Raw genomic sequence first — 16218 nt, 5'->3', positions numbered from 1 at the left:
TCAGTGTTCCTAAGTAGACTCAAGGGAAATATGGAAAACATCTAATGTAGTGAGAATTCTGAGAAGCTTGTGGAAGACAGCAAAACTTTAAATTCATTAATTCAAGAAGGGTAATGCAAAGTAGGTTTTCAGCAAATATTTACTGAAGGACTAGATAATAGAGCACCAATAATGTCCTTAGGAGAACATTAGGAAATATGGTACAACTGCCTGCACTGTTAAGGGTCCACTTAGTTTGTGGTCATGAATCTGAAATGAGACCGGCAGCACGGTCTGGGCTTTTCTCTAGCTTTGTTCACTGCACAGGGGCATGCTGGGGTGAGTACTGCGGGTCCCAAACAGACAGCGTGCTGCGCCCAGGAGTGCTGAGGGGCCTGCCAGGAGCACAGAGTTCTGGGTCGCCTGCCTGACCTTTCCTGATGCAGTGAGACTCCCCATCAAACCAGTTCTCCCTGGACAGTTTCTAGCATTCCTGGGTGGAGGGGCGCGGGGAGGAAACAGGACTGGGGGAGGGGGGATGGCAACCAGGGGGAGAAAAGGAGCGCTGTCTCCAAGGAAAAGATAAAACACAACCAGAATCTCGAACCCTTCCCCTACCAGAGGCCCAGCACAGCTTGTCGGAGTGTACAGAGGAGACACTGCAGGCAAAGGCACTGTTCATTACTAACTGATGATTTGGCCTGAACTGCTCTCACTTTTCTAATGATGTATAAGAATTTATTTTTACATAAGGAGGAGGCTACAATGATGTCTACAACAGAAACTCTGTAAAACACGTTTATTTTAAAACATGTTTTTATTGATTTCAGAGAGGAAAGGAGAGGGAGAGAGACAGAAACATCAATGATGAGAGAGAATTATTGATCAGCTGCCTCCTGCATGCCCCCTACTGGCGACTGAGCCCGCAACCTGGGCATGTGCCCTTGACTGGAATTGAACCCGAACTATTCAGTCTGCAGGCCAATGCTCTATCCACTGAGCCAAACCAGCTCAGGGCGGAAAGACACTTTTAATTGACTAGTCAACCTAAAACAAGACAGGTTATTCAGAGGGAACTAAGGCAGAGTGCATTAAATGACTACAGAACTAGAGAAACCAAGATGGCGGCATAGGTAAACACCGGAAATTGTTGCCTCCCACAACAAATTCAAAAATACAACTAAAAGACAAAACGGACATCATCTAGAACCACAGGAAGGCTGGCTGGAAATTCTACAACTAGAAGGAAAGAGAAAAGCACACTGAGACTCAGAGGAGGTGCGGAGGTGGAGTGCAGAGGTACGGAGGCTCGAGCGCACACGGCAAGGGCTGGCGACTGAGGACGCGGCTGTCTTTTAGAATCGGGAGGGAGCCACAAGCCCCTGACTGCTCTGAACTCTGGTTCCGGGTGAGTCTCCGGGGACCTAGACTCATATGGGGAGAAACTGGACTGTCTGGCAGCGGGCAGAACTCTGAACTCGAGGGCGGCTTTCTCTCAAAGGTGCTTGCAGCGATTACCGGGACACTGAGACACGGGGCCCCTTAGGGCAGGGCTGAGGATCAGCCATAGCTGCTTGCTCTGCCCTGTTGTTCCCCTGAGACCCCGCCCCACCCAGGCTGTGGCAGAGCCTTTTGCATATGAATGCCCTGGCCCTTTGCAATCTGAAAATTACCTAACAAACTGAAGCTGGGCCAGACAGACCCAGAACTTCCAAGAGAAGGCCCAAGGCCACACAGCAGCTTGCATTGCTTCACAGCTGGGCCTCATTTGGGCACCTCCAAACCCCAAACAAGGAAGGGGAATCTGCAGATCTCTTCGTAGCTCCTGCTGCGTAGCCTCAGGCAGAGGCTAAATTAGCACCTCCTTAGGTCCAAGAGCCAGTGTACCCAGTGGTCAGAGTGGGACCATCCAGATTACAAGTCCTCAGATCCATAAAGGACACACTCAGGGGGCAGACTCAGAGCATCAAAGCCCCACTGAAGCAAGTCTTGCCCCATAAGGGTGTCTTCAGCACAGAAGTTTTCCCACTGTAGACACAGCTGATTCTCACAGCCAATAGGCCTGGAGGTCAATTCCTCTCAGTGATACCTACAACAATCAAGACTTAACTACAACAAGACTGTGCACAAAGCTCACAAAGGGGGTGCACCAAGAGTGTCCACCTCAGGTAATTGGGGAGGCTGAGCCACTGGGCCCTATAGGACACCTAGCACACAAAGCCACTCTACCAACACAGGGAAACATAAAAAATGTGGAGACAAAGAAACAGGACACAAATGACAGAAATGGAGGAAAGCAAACTACTGGATATAGAGTTCAAAACCACACTTTTAAGGTTTTTCAAGAACTTTCTAGAAACCGCCAATAAATGTAGTGAGACCCTCAAGAAATCTAGTGAGACCCTCGAGGTTATGATAAAGGACCAACTAGAAATTAAGCATACACTGACTGAAATAAAGGATATTATGCAGAGTTCCAACAGCAGACTAGAGGATCGCAAGAATCAAGTCAAAGATTTGAAATACGAAGAAGCAAAAAACACCCAACTGGAAAAGCAAAATGAAAAAAGAATCCAAAAATACCAAGATAGTGTAAGGGGCCTCTGGGATAGCTTCAAGCGTACCAACATCCGAATTATAGGGGTGCCAGAAGAAGAAAGAGAGCAAGATATTGAAAACCTATTTGAAGAAATAATGACAGAAAACTTCCCCTACCTGGTGAAAGAAATAGACGTTCAAGTCCAGGAAGCGCAGAGAACCCCAAACAAAAGAAATCCAAAGAGGACCACACCAAGATACATCATAATTAAAATGCGAAGAGCAAAAGACAAAGAGAGACTCTTAAAAGCAGCAAGAGAAAGAAACTCAGTTACCTACAAGGGAGTACCCATACCACTGTCAGCTGATTTCTCAACAGGAACTTTGCAGGCCAGAAGGGAGTGGCAAGAAATATTTAAAGTGATGAATAGCAAGAACCTACAACCTAGATTACTTTATCCAGCAAAGCTATCATTCAGAATTGAAGGTCAGATAAAGAGCTTCACAGATAAGAAAAAGCTAAAGGAGTTCATCACCACCAACCAGTATTATATGAAATGCTGAAAGGTATCCTTCAAGAAGAGGAAGAAGAAGAAAAAGGTAAAGATACAAATTATGAACAACAAATACGCATCTATCAACAAGTGAATCTAAAAATCAAGTGAATAAATAATCTGATGAACAGAATGAACTGGTGATTATAATAGAATCAGTGCATAGAAAGGGAGTGGACTGACTATTCTTGGGGGGGAAAGGGGTATGGGGGGTGCAGGAAGAGACTGGACAAAAATCGTGCACCTATGGATGAGGACAGTGGGGGGGGGGGGTGAGGGCAGAGGGTGGGGTGGGAACCGGGTGGAGGGGAGCTATGGGGGGAAAGAAGAGGAGCAACTCTAATAATCTGAACAATAAAGATTTAATTAAAAAAAAATAAATGACTACAGAACTAAAAACTCCATGTTCAATTATTAGATGATATGATAATCAATACAGATCTCTGAGCACCTACTTTCTCATAATTAGGATCTTAAATAATTATAGTAATTACTACACTGGTAATAATTATGTTTGATAGAAATGTTCATTTAGAGAAAGGACAGGTATTTTCAAATATTCAGTATGAGTCACTATCATCATTTTCCCAACAAAGATACTCCTAGATATCAACCTGAACTCATTAATTATAAAGAAATAAACCTTGCCCTAGCTGGTTTGTCTCTGGATAGAGCATCAGCCTGAGGACTGAAGGGTCCCAGATTCAATTCCAGTCAATGGCATATGCCCAAGCTGCAGGCTCGATTCCCAGTAGGGGGCATGCAGGAGGCAGCCGATCAATGATTCTCATCATTGATGTTTCTATCTCTCTCTCCCTCTCCCTTCCTCTCTGAAATCAATAAAAATATATTACAAAAATAAATAAATAAATAAACCTTTTGTTAGCTAAGTAATTGTCAATAAAATAGTCCTAAAACATCACACCAGGCAAACTTTTATGCCCTGAAAATTCAGAGAAAGCATTCTGTGCCAATGTAAACAAGGAAATCTGTAATTAGAGGCTTGTTACTTTGACCATTATTTCAATCTCGTATTTTCAGATGACTTTATCTTAAAAGCATCAACCAAACTCATCAAATCAGCATAACCAAATATAGTCTTAATCACTTTGCCATCAAAGACTTGTCTGGAAAAAATGACCCTGTTTGGAAAAAATGGTAAGTTATGGAAAGGAAAACAGTTAGTTTTAACAGATCACTATCAAAATGAGTAGACATCAACAAAGCATGCTGTAATCTCAAATGTTAAACTATGGCTTGAGGATTTTAAAAAGTTGCTGTCCAATTGATTGTACCCTGTTGTGGAAATGTCAAAACTATAAGCGAATAAAAGGCTACGATTAGAATGATAAGCACACCCAGGTATGAAGAGAGGCTTACCTGATGCACCTATTGGGGAGGTAGCTGGGGTCATGTTGTGGACATTGAGACCAAGACTCTGGGAGGGGCCGGGGGCTGATGCCGCTATAGGGGGCCCCGGAGGGTTCTCCCTCTGGGGAGAGGTGAGCGGGGTGGTCGGCTGGGAGGTCTGTCCACCAGCAAGTCGAGCCAGGCGCCTCCGCCGGATCTGTGCGGGGAAAGGGCACATGTAAGTAAACAGCAGGAACACTGCCAGAGAGGAACATTAGCGTTATCAGTAACCGCACTAGAGCCGAACGACTAAATGTGCCTTGAGAATAAAGTATCCACTTGAGGAAAGTATTAACTCCGTGTACCAGTATTTCTGCAAGCCACCACCTCACTTTTTAAAAACTGCAGCACATAATTATTTTAATTCCACCCGGCCGGCATGGCTCAGTGGTTGAGCATCGACCTATGAACCAGAAGGTCACACAGTTCGATTCTTGGTCAGGGCACATGCCCGGGTTTCGGGCTCCATCCCCAGTGTGGGGCATGCAGGAGGCAGCAGATGTACGCTTCTGCCTCATCATTGATGTTTCTATCTTTCCCTTTCTCTGAAATCAATAAAAATATTTTTAAAAATTTTATTTTAATTCCTAAATTCTACCCCAAACCAAATGTTAAATTAGATATGAAGGTAGAATAAATACATTTTCACACACTCACACACACAAATAAATAAAACTGCATCTTACTCGCCTTACTCATCTTATCTGTTTATCACACTTCCTTGACTGATTTTGTGAATTTACAATTAGCACACCACACTTTTAAACACACTAAAGCTTGTTGTTATTTTAATAAACTATGTAACATGGCCATTTTAATCACTCAAACAATGACAAAGTAACAAAAATTTTACTAAGACAAATTTTACTTATCACATTCCAGAGCACAATGATTAGTTTTTAATTTCAATAAAAATGTAATCTACAACTTCTTCCTTATACCAATATCCCAGAGTAATGAAGATATTACAATTATGTCCACGAAATCCCAGTGGATCAAAGAACCACTTCCCCCGTGTTGAGAGTCATTAAATTCCTAACCAGTCAATACTCTCAATGACCACCTGCTGTCCCAGGCCCCGAGGACGAGTGACAACAAGGCTTCCGCTCTAAGCAGGCCTCAGAGAAGCAAAGCAACCAGGCTGCTCACTCTTTCCATTAGGAATAAGGAAGGGGACACATTACACATGACAAACGTTATCAGGGAGGGACCTCATCTGAACTGAGAGGCTCGCTGTCATTGTAACATTGTAGGAAATCTGCTCCTTTACTGTGCAGACGACCACGGCATCCTGATTCTGGACCCCACGCTCAGAAGCCCCCCGTGTGTCCCTGCAGCAATACAGCTAACCATGAACTTCTACGAAAAATGAAAGCAGTATTTGTTCATCGGTGTTCACAGCAGCACTATTCCCAATAGCCACGAAGTGGAAGCAGCCCGAGTGTTCATCCGCAGATAAATGGATAAATAGAATGTGGTGTGTCCGCACAATGGGATCTTATTCAGCCTTAAAGAGGAGGGAGATTCTGACATACACACCACATGGTGAACTCTGAGGACATTCTGTTACGTGACAGAAGCCAGTCACAGAGAGACAAATGCTGTGCGCTTCCACATGAGGTGCCCAGACTAGGTGAAGTCACAGAGACAGAAAGCAAAATGGAGATTGCCAAGGGCCAGGGAGATTTTAAAAATCTAAGTATAGAATAAAATCCTAAGTGACGCCCTGAGTGGTTTGGCTCAGTGGATAGGGCGTCGGCCTGCGGACTGAAGGGTCCCAGGTTCGATTCTGGTCAAGGGTATGTATGCTAGGAGAGTCTTTCTAATTACAAATGTACTACTCTTTGTAATATTTTAAGCAATAAAAAAAAATCAATCCATAAAAAATTTTTTAAAAAATCCTAAGTGACAAGAAAGGGTAGCATGCTGTCATAGTCCCTCCTCCCACCCTCTCTCCGCACCGCACGCACAGGAATTCTTTAGAATCACCGGCCGCTCTCCCGCGTACACCCACAGCAGCTCTGTGCTGCGCCTGGACTGTCCTCACCGCGCCAACGGCTGCCCCGGGCGCATAGCATCCCATGCAGCCACGCGGGCCCTCTGACATTTACTAGAACATCGTAAACTCCATCTTATCTCTGGCCGCTTGCTAGTCCTTTGGCCTCTGAGCACTTTCTCTCATTCTTGGCATGGCTGGTTCTTTCTCCTCCTCCCATTCTCAGCTTGAATGTCACCTGCAGGATTCCCCCGCCCTGGCATCTAGCACAGCCCTCCGTGCCACCCTCACTTGATGTCACGGGTCTCTGTTCACATCCTTCGCGCACTCCTCATGGACCGCTAATACTTACCTTTCTTACTCACTGTCTTACTCTGTTTCCCTAGTGCCGTGGTCGGCAAACTGCAGCTCACGAGCCACATGCGGCTCTTTGGCCCCTTGAGTGTGGCTCTTCCACAAAATACCACAAAATACCATGTGCGGGCATGCACGTACAGTGTGATTGAAACTTCGTGGCCCATGCACAGAAGTCGGTATTTTGTGGAAGAGCCACACTCAAGGGGCCAAAGAGCCGCATGTGGCTCGTGAGCCGCAGTTTACCGAGCCACAGTTTGCCAACCACTGCCCTAGTGGAATGGAAGCTCCATGAGAAAACCATGTCTGCCTTGCTCATGCTGTATCCCCAGCTTTGGGCACAGTGCCAGGCACATACAGCTCTGTACATACTGACCAACGGGAGAAATTAATACACAGAATTGAGGGAGGCCAAGGACCAAAACCACACACGAGAGTGTTTAACTGAATATTCAAAACCCAGGTGGTGCGTCATCTTCTAGTTCGGACTCCTCTTCAGCTACACATTCAGCAAACATCATGAGCACCACAGTAACCTAAGCAGTTCCGCTCCCACGGAGCTCAGGTTCTAGAGGCCCAAGGACAAGAGCCGAATGAAGCGAAATGATGCCAGGTGGTTAGGAGCACCATTAGCAAAGAATAAAGCAGGGAGGAAGAGCCACAATCTCTATGGAAAGCACACTGAAGGCCTCTCTGGTAAAGGGGCGTCTGGACACCCCTGTAGGAAGAGATGGTATCTGGGGGGTGCGGTGGGACTGTGCTTGACATGTTCAAGGTCAGGAAGACCAGTGTGGTTGGAGCAAAAGGAGCAGGCGAGAGAGAGCAGAAGGCAAGCTCAGAGATGAAAGGGGCCTGCGAGGCCTGGGAGAGCTCTGGCTCTGGAAGCCACCAAAGGGCTTTGAACAGAACGTGATCTAACTTACATTTTTACATTTCTGTTTTGGCTGCGATGGAGAATAAACTGGGGGAGCACGGGCGCAGGCAGAGATACTGAGGCGGCTACTGCCGTAGTCTAGGAGAGGATGGGTGTGGGTTGGACTAGGGTGGGTAGCTGTGAAGATCGTGGTGCGTGGTCAATTTGGGATACATTCTGGCAGTATTTTAATATCTTAAAATGTGTCCATGTATACACACCAATACAACAGAAGGTCTGGTGAAGAGAGACTAAATTTTCATGGAAACCAGCATTTGGAAATTTGCTAAGAATTAAGTTTCAGTACCTTAGAGGCGGTTAAATTTAGCTCATGCTTGACTTCAAAGTCAAATTCAACCTTTACTACCAACTACCAAAGTAGTTTCAAGATAAGTCGCTTAACCTCTGTGCTTCAGTTCCGCATCTGTCCCTGGGGATGAAAACAGTGCCTTCCTCCTAGAGCTGTGAGAAAACCACCACCCTCGCCTGTTCTCTACCTCACGGCTCCTGCCTTCGTGGCTCTACTACACCTGTGATGTTCTTTGCATGCTACTTACTCACCACCCCCCACAGTAAGTTTAAGACAAGGACTTTTCTCAGTTTTGTTCTGATGTCCCATCAGTGCCGAGAAGAGTGCGTGCACACAGTAGGTGCTCTTTAAATATCTGCTGTGTGAATGAAAGAAGAAACGAAAACTTCTAGAAAATGCATTGCACATAAAGTTTACTGAATAACACTATCATCTTTTGGTAAAACATGAAGTCACTTTAACGCTGGGTGCCAAGTTCAGCCTGACATGTTAGCTTCAGATGTTCCCGGTGACATAAACGTAGAATAAATGTCCTGGCTCACTGCAATGTGGGCTTGAAGGAAGAAAAGGAAATTTTCCAAGAAGAAAGATCTCCACGGTGCTGGTATTTCCCAACCCCTACCCCCACCACTCTACAAGCACAGGTTTTAAAAAAGAATGAAGAATCAAACTGTGTGAAATATCCTGTAGACTGTTAAGGGAGATGGAGGAGTGCAGTCAGGGACAGAGGCAGGTCCATGCAAAACATGAACTGGTAGGACCGGTCCTGACTCCCCATCTTAAAGACCTGCTGTTAAGAGAAGAACAGCCATGACTGGGCAGTGCTCGGGGCTGCCCGCAGCAGCGACGCCCTTCAGTGGACTGACCACTTTCTACAATGGTGGTGACTTCGAACTGGTTCAGCAACCTGAGGGCCCTGGGAACATCTGGACAGGAGCCTCCCAAGGAATGGTTCTGAGCAACTGCAGGTATAAAGGCCTATCCAATCAACTGGACTATTAAGAGACTTTAATCGTCCAACTTTATCACGAACAGAACACATGGGACACAAACTAAGAAAAGCCCCAACATACCAAAATATTATTAAACATTTTTCTCTGCGCTTACTCTACTTGTTTACACTAAGCGTAAGACTTTTAAGCAAAAGTACTTTTTTAAAAAAAGTTCGTTTCCTCAGTGTCACAGAGAGAAAACACCAAAAGCGTAAAAGAAGGAACTTTAATTCCTCAACTTAGGTCCTAAACCACAAGCCAACCCAAATATACTAATAATGAAATCTCATTCCTAAAGTTTTCTTGTCTTAACTATTTCCGTTCTTACTTCACAAATGACATTAAAACAGGGCTTTCCCCAGAGCTGCTCTATCTTAATGTCGCCTGTCCTACCCTCACGTTCCTGACGAACTAAAAACAGATCCAAGACAGAGCTACTGCTCAAAACAGCAAGGGACACTGAGGTGGTGCGAGGCAGAACCTAAGACAGGATGGGCCAAGCTGATCCTCTTATTTCTAGCACTTGGTGGGGGGAAATAAATCCAAAAAGCATTGTTTTCAAGTTAGTAAACAGTCATTCTACCAAAGCATCTTACTTTTCTACTAAAACATTAAATCCCCACATAAAGAAAAAAGCTTTCTAGAATGGTCTTCTTCTAGACCAGCGGTTCTCAACCTATGAGTCACAACCCCTTTGGGGGTCGAACGACCCTTTCACAGGGGTCGCCTAAATACATCCTGCATATCAGATATTTACATGATGATTCATAACAGTAGCAAAATTACAGTTATGAAGTAGCAATGAAAATAATGTTATGGTTGGGGGTCACCACATGAGGAACTGTATTAAAGGCATGGCATTAGGAAGGTTGAGAACCACTGTTCTAGAGGGAGCTCCTGTTTTAATTATTATTGTGGTTTCATTTTTTTAATAACTGGCCATATCTAAAACTTACAAAATGCTATGACAATTTCACAATATGCCTGTATGTAAGCCCAAAATACATCCCAAAACAAACGCATTCAAATCTGAACACCACAGCTCTGCGATCTAAAATCCACCCGCAGCTATCTTTTAAAAATCTGTAATTTTAAATTAATTTTCATTTAAAAGCTCCAAAAGTCCTGCTGCTTAAACTGCTTCACATTTTGAAAATATGTTAACCTCAGTATACCACTGCCATCCTAGATAAATGAGGCCCAAAATGTGGAAGAAGGCTTTTTCCTTCGATCCTGCCATCGCAAGAATGACTTACATTCTCCTTCAAAGGCTTGACCTAAACACAAGTAAATGTCTCCTTACTTCTCAGTACAATCCCATCACCAACTCGCCTGCAAAGAGGAAGCGAACTCAGCATTTTGATAATACAGCTGCCCTGGTTGGTCACTGACAACTACTTCGGCTGCTGGAGAGCCTAAGACAGAAGAAGACAATGAGTAGCATGACCTAGCCTTATCAGGTGCCAGCTGCTGTTCTAAGGGGTTCACATAGGTAAACGCAGCTAATAATCCAAAGAGATGTATACATTTATTTTCCCATTTTATACAGGAGAAAACTGAACTCAGCTAGAAATAGATGGGAATTTAGTCAGTCTCACTGGGGAGTGCACAATCTTAACCATACCCCAGTAATCTTACAGCAGAAAATCCCTTCTGAGGTGCAGCGACTTGCAAATAGAAGCAACCTTACTCCCCTGATGGCACAGCGTTTGTCCATTATTAGTTATGAATAAATGAATGTATGTATAGCATGTTAGTATTGCAGATATTATAGTCAGACTCTAACAACATTCAAACAGTGGTAAACTCCCTCTTTGATAAGTGTGTATATTAAAATAAAGAACGTTTCCATTTTCTGGTTCAAGATATATGTATAAAGTACCAGTAAATAAAAGGGAAAAAAAAAGACACTTCATGCACATATTCTTGCCCCCCAAATGCAGTCCTTTCTTGGTTTATCAAGTGTCTACTTTGCACCAGGCACCATAGCAGGCACTAAGGATAAGACAACACGTTGAGTCATAATCCCCACCCTCAAGCAGTTCCAGATCCAATGGGAAAAGACATAGAAGAAAAACAACAATTAAAATACAGCACGATGAGGTCTGCACAAGATACAGTGGAACAGAAAAGACACCAAGGAGGCACTCGGGGGCATCTGTTATTGTTTCATGGGGAGGTTATATTCCATCCATATCCATTCATTCCCCATTCATATCCACCCATCCATTCATCTATCCATCCACCTCTCATTCCTTCCTTCTACCCACCCCACCCCATCATTCATTCATCCATCCACCCATCCATCCACCTATATAGAGCTCAGTAATGTTGTATCTTTAAAAGAAAACAATCTATTTTCTATTCACTTCAATATCTCCTGCTCTTTAAAGGAGGTATATATTTATATTATATTATATATATTTTATCACAATTTTTTAAAACCAAATTTAAAAAACAGTGTGAGCCCTAACCAGTTTGGCTCAGTGGATAGAGCATCAGCCTGCGGACTGAAGGGTCCCAGATTCGATTCTGGTCAAGGGCATATACCTTGGTTGCAGGCACATCCCCAGTGGGGGGGTGTTCAGGAGGCAGCTGATCAATGTTTCTCTCTCATCGATGTTTCTAACTCTCTATCCTTCTCCCTTCCTCTCTGTAAAAAATAAAATATATTTAAAAAAATAAAAAATAAAAAGCAGTGTGAAAAAGGGCACATGTAGTAATTCCCATTGGGAATTTTAATTTACAAATTAAATCACAATGGATATTATTATTAGTGCAAATCATGCATAAATGAAAATGGAGATGATACTTAAGAAACTTCTATTTTCCCCCATCTTTCGAGTCCCTTCACATAATTTCTAATGCATATGAAACAATTACATAATTGTCATTCTAATCACAACATCTCAAGGCAAAAGACTACTTTATTCACAATTCCCTAGATCAGAAATCACCAAACTTTTTGAGTGTGAGGCCATCTGTACAAAGTAAAAGTGAACGAGCAAACAAAAGCCCTTACTGATGACCACCTGAGGGCCCCACGGCGTCCTTCAGGGGGAAAAGTGGCACTTGTTTTGATGAGACTCCAGGGAAATGATGCCTGTTCTGTATCACAGGTAAAAGATTCGTTATGTAAAAGGTTAATGAATCAATTAATGGTCACCAAGCACAAACCTAAAACAAAAAAGCCTGAAGTGACACTACTGCTCTGCTCTGCACAACTGACATTCAAAGTTCAAAGGGGCTATCCATTGTTTCCCTGTGCAGCCTAAGTGTTAACATTTTTAAAAATTACTGCTGAAAGCAAAGTATCAATTCCTCTAATGGATCTGTATACAGTAAGAAAAGAGCTTTTTAGAAAAACAACTTTTTAGCATTTTTAACTTTTTCCTTCATCTTGCCTTAAAAAATATTTGCCTGCTTTGTTCTGAATGTTCTTATCTCTCAATATCCTAAGCATGACAATTATCTATTTTTTAAAAGGCTAGGTGACCAACCGACCGTCTGACCAACCTGCCGGTACATATGACGCGCACTGGCAATTTAAAAATAAACGTGGATTCCCACATGTGCGATACCTATAAAGCTCTCGCTGGCGCCAATAGCACGCATGTGTTTTGATCTGTCATTGTGATTGTAAATTTGGTTGTTTTTGACATTCTGAAGCTAAAAGAAAGCGGAGTCATCGACAGAATATGTTTGAAGACGAACTATTGGCACAAAAGAGTGCAACCTAACATAATCGAAGCTGAAGTATTAACAGGATCTGCAGGAGGAGAGGTTGTTCTGATTCCAAGAATTGATTTGTCCCCGTCTGCCTCCCATTTAAATTAATTCGAAGACAGTTTCCCATGATGCCAGCATTTGTGACGATTATTAATAAATCACAAGGACAAACTCTAGACAGAGTAGGAATATTCCTACCTAAACCCGTTTTCGGACATGGTCAGTTATATGTTGCTTTCTCTCGAGTTCGAAGAGCATATGACATTAAAGTTGTAAATACTTCATCACAAGGGAAATTAGTCAAGCACTCTGAAAGTGGTTTTACTCTTAATGTGGTGTACAGGGAGATATTAGAATAAGTTTAATCAATTTATCAGTTATTGCTTTTATCAATGTTGTTTTCATATCATGTCTTTGTTATTGTTATATCATGTTATTGTTTATTAATCAATTGATATATTATTTTCATATACATTTTACTAATTTTCTTTCATCTGACACTTCTACTAAAGAGAAATGGCAAACAGTAATATTAAAATATTTCTAATTAATTTCCTTTCAATGTGCACGAATCCATACACCGGGCCACTAGGAAGAGTATAATATAAATCAAATCACACCAAACTTTTTATCTTCTGCTGGATTAAAAAGGTTGCTAGATATTTTAAAATTTTGCATTACTTTTCATTTCCTTCTCAGAAATTTCCTCACCAGGACATCCATATATACAGAACGTTTCCATCTCTAAGATTAAATGTACTTTATTATTTTTTAAAATTAGTAATCGGCACAGGATTATTTTTGGTCAATCATAATTCCTGACTGGCCATCACAGATAAGTATTTACAAATAAATACGAATACTATAGAAAACTAGTCATTGGATAACATTTTTAAAATATGTATATTTTTATTGATTTCAGAGAGGAAGGAAAAGGGTGAGAGGAATAGAAACATCAATGATGAGAGAGAATCACTGATCAGCTGCCTCCTGCATGCCCCCTATTGGGGATCAAGCCCGCAACCCGGGCATGTGCCCTGACCGTTGACTTCCTGGTTCACAGGTCAACGCTCAACCACTGAGCCACACTGGCAGGGCTGGATAACATTTTTAAATTCTAAAACCAACATGAGCTATAGTTTTAAACACAATTCATACTTCATGAAAGCAAGTGTTTACACTGTAAGAATATTACCAAAATATATTATCCTTGATAAAACACAAAAGAAATTTTACTGAGATTGGAGAAATAAGATGTACAAAATGAAAAAGATAATATGGAAGTAAATGCCTGTATGTCAAAACTCTTGATTTTAAGAAAAAAGAAAAAAGGGGGAAAAACCCAAAAACTACTGATCTTAAAAAAAGTGAATCTATTTGATCAAGTTAAATAAATTAACCAAAGATTTGATATCACATATGCAAAGAAACCTGTTAAAATTTTCAAGAAGTTCTATTAATGACATGGCATTACAATCAGACACACACTAATATTTTCTCCATAAAAACAGGAAGAATCCCTCTCTGGTGAGCTTCGTGTGGTTTCCTATAATCTTGGGATCTAGTAGAACTCTACCCAGTCACATCCACTTGCACAGAGAAAGTCAGTGGCAAGCAGGACCAGCTACAGCATTTCCAGGGCCTGGAGCCAAATGAAAATGCAGGGCCTCTTGCTCAAAATGTGTTCAGACTTGTAAGGCAGCAACAGCAGAGCATGACAGCAAGTGTGGGCACTTGTGAGGCCAGGCCACATGCCCAGAAGCTGGTCCCAATGACAAGTACAGACACAGGGTCTGACAAAGAGAAAGCCCCTGACCGGACGTGGTTCCAGGTGAGTGCCTGGCAGATGACAGGTGCTCAGTATGACTTGCTTGGAAATCCTAGGAATTCAGTTCCCAAAAAGGTCCATGAGCAAAGTGCTACCTCATCTTGCCAGAAAATTCAACCAATTAAATTACCACGACACTATTACACATCTGGAATCTATACCAAACACTGACAGGAAGCAAAGAAACAATGTGCACTGAATTATCTCGTAATGTTTAATTAGGAAGCTAATTAAGTCAAGGCTGAGCACTTCTCAATACTAGGACCCCAAAGATCCCTCTTTCCCCTGCCTGACTACTGTCTTCAAAGAAATGGACAAGAAGCTAAAGCTATGGCAGTTGGGAAGCAATTAACACAAGACATCCAATTCAGAACGTCTCCACCCCCCACCAGGCACCCTGTCCCAGCCCTGCAGGAGAACAATCCCTTTAGAAGGCAAAATAAGTGATTGGATTGGAGTAGATGAGTCACCTTGAGTTTCGTTCAGATATGCAGCTTGTTTTTCCTGGGGCTCCTCAGGTCCCGCCTGTCCAATTCCCTTTCCTTCAAACCCCCAGATTCTAGCCCCTGATCACTCAGGTTTTAGAAAAAGGGAGACCTGACAAGAGGTGACAGTGTGGCTTCCGCCGGAAGGTGGCCCCTGGGTGAGAAGAGACTTTAGGAAGTCAAGGGGAGAGAGAGAGGATTCCAACACCTTCCACACAAGCCAGGGCTTCCCTGAGGCCTTAGCCAGGCAGACACTGCCTTGAAGCTCTTCGCATGATGACCTGCAAAGGGTTTCTTAAATGTTACATGGGCACCAACTGAAATTCTAACTGAACAGTTCGCTCTTACTCTGGAAAGAGCTGATCTGTCCGGGGAATCCACTCTGGCGTCTTAGGGTTCACTGCCATTCGGTAATTAATCTGTAGATCAAAGCCCTGAGGCAAGTATCCGAAACCCCATTTTACAAGTAAGGAAACCGAGGCTCAGGAAGGTTAAATATTTTGCCCAGGGTCATTCACCTGGTTGGTGGGAATAAAACCCAGCTATACCTGACTATGAATTACAACTCTGACTTCATGTTTCTTTCAAGTGCCTACTTTAACTTAACTAATGCAACTTAAATGTAGCGGTAACAACAACAAAAGAACTATTGCAACATAAAAATTAAGAGTCGCATGAAGACACACTGTATTCAAGTCAGGCCATTTAACAAGTATCTTTTGTGGGTCATTCTGTGCCAAACCCTGTGCTAAGAGCTGGATAAAAAGAAACACTGAAGCCCTAACCGGTTTGGCTCAGTGGATAGAGCGTCGGCCTGCGGACTGAAAGGTCCCAGGTTCGATTCTGGTCAAGGGCATGTACCTTGGTTGAGGGCACATTCCCAGTAGGAGGTGTGCAGGAGGCAGCTGATCGATGTTTCTCTCTCATCGATGTTTTAACTCTCTATCCCTCTCCCTTCCTCTCTGTAAAAAATCAGTAAAATATATTGTTTTAAAAAGAAACAGTGAAAACTAGTCAGGAACATATACTGCAAGAGGAAATATGTGAGCAAATAGACAATCCCAGTGCAGTGTGATTAGTACCAGGAGAAGTAATTTTAATCAGTCACCTTTTCTGCTCTTCCTACTCCT

At 42.8% G+C, this 16218-nt stretch overlaps 1 protein-coding gene across 4 annotated transcripts in view; it reads right to left on the bottom strand.

Annotated features, from left to right (window-relative positions):
* The window catches only part of UBE4B (ubiquitination factor E4B), an 87654-nt gene that overhangs the window by 58027 nt on the left and 13409 nt on the right, over window positions 1-16218 (bottom strand). For all 4 annotated transcript variants that reach the window (XM_036347707.1, XM_036347709.1, XM_036347708.1 and 1 more), the window contains one exon: window positions 4452-4638. In XM_036347707.1, the coding sequence (XP_036203600.1) occupies window positions 4452-4638 (187 nt within the window). The remainder of the gene's footprint in view (window positions 1-4451; window positions 4639-16218) is intronic.

Source organism: Myotis myotis, unplaced genomic scaffold, assembly GCF_014108235.1.
Source record: "Myotis myotis isolate mMyoMyo1 unplaced genomic scaffold, mMyoMyo1.p scaffold_m19_p_2, whole genome shotgun sequence".
Taxonomy (NCBI): Eukaryota; Metazoa; Chordata; class Mammalia; order Chiroptera; family Vespertilionidae; genus Myotis; species Myotis myotis.
Note: the sequence above shows the minus strand (reverse complement) of the source record. Positions and strands in the feature narration are given on the sequence as shown.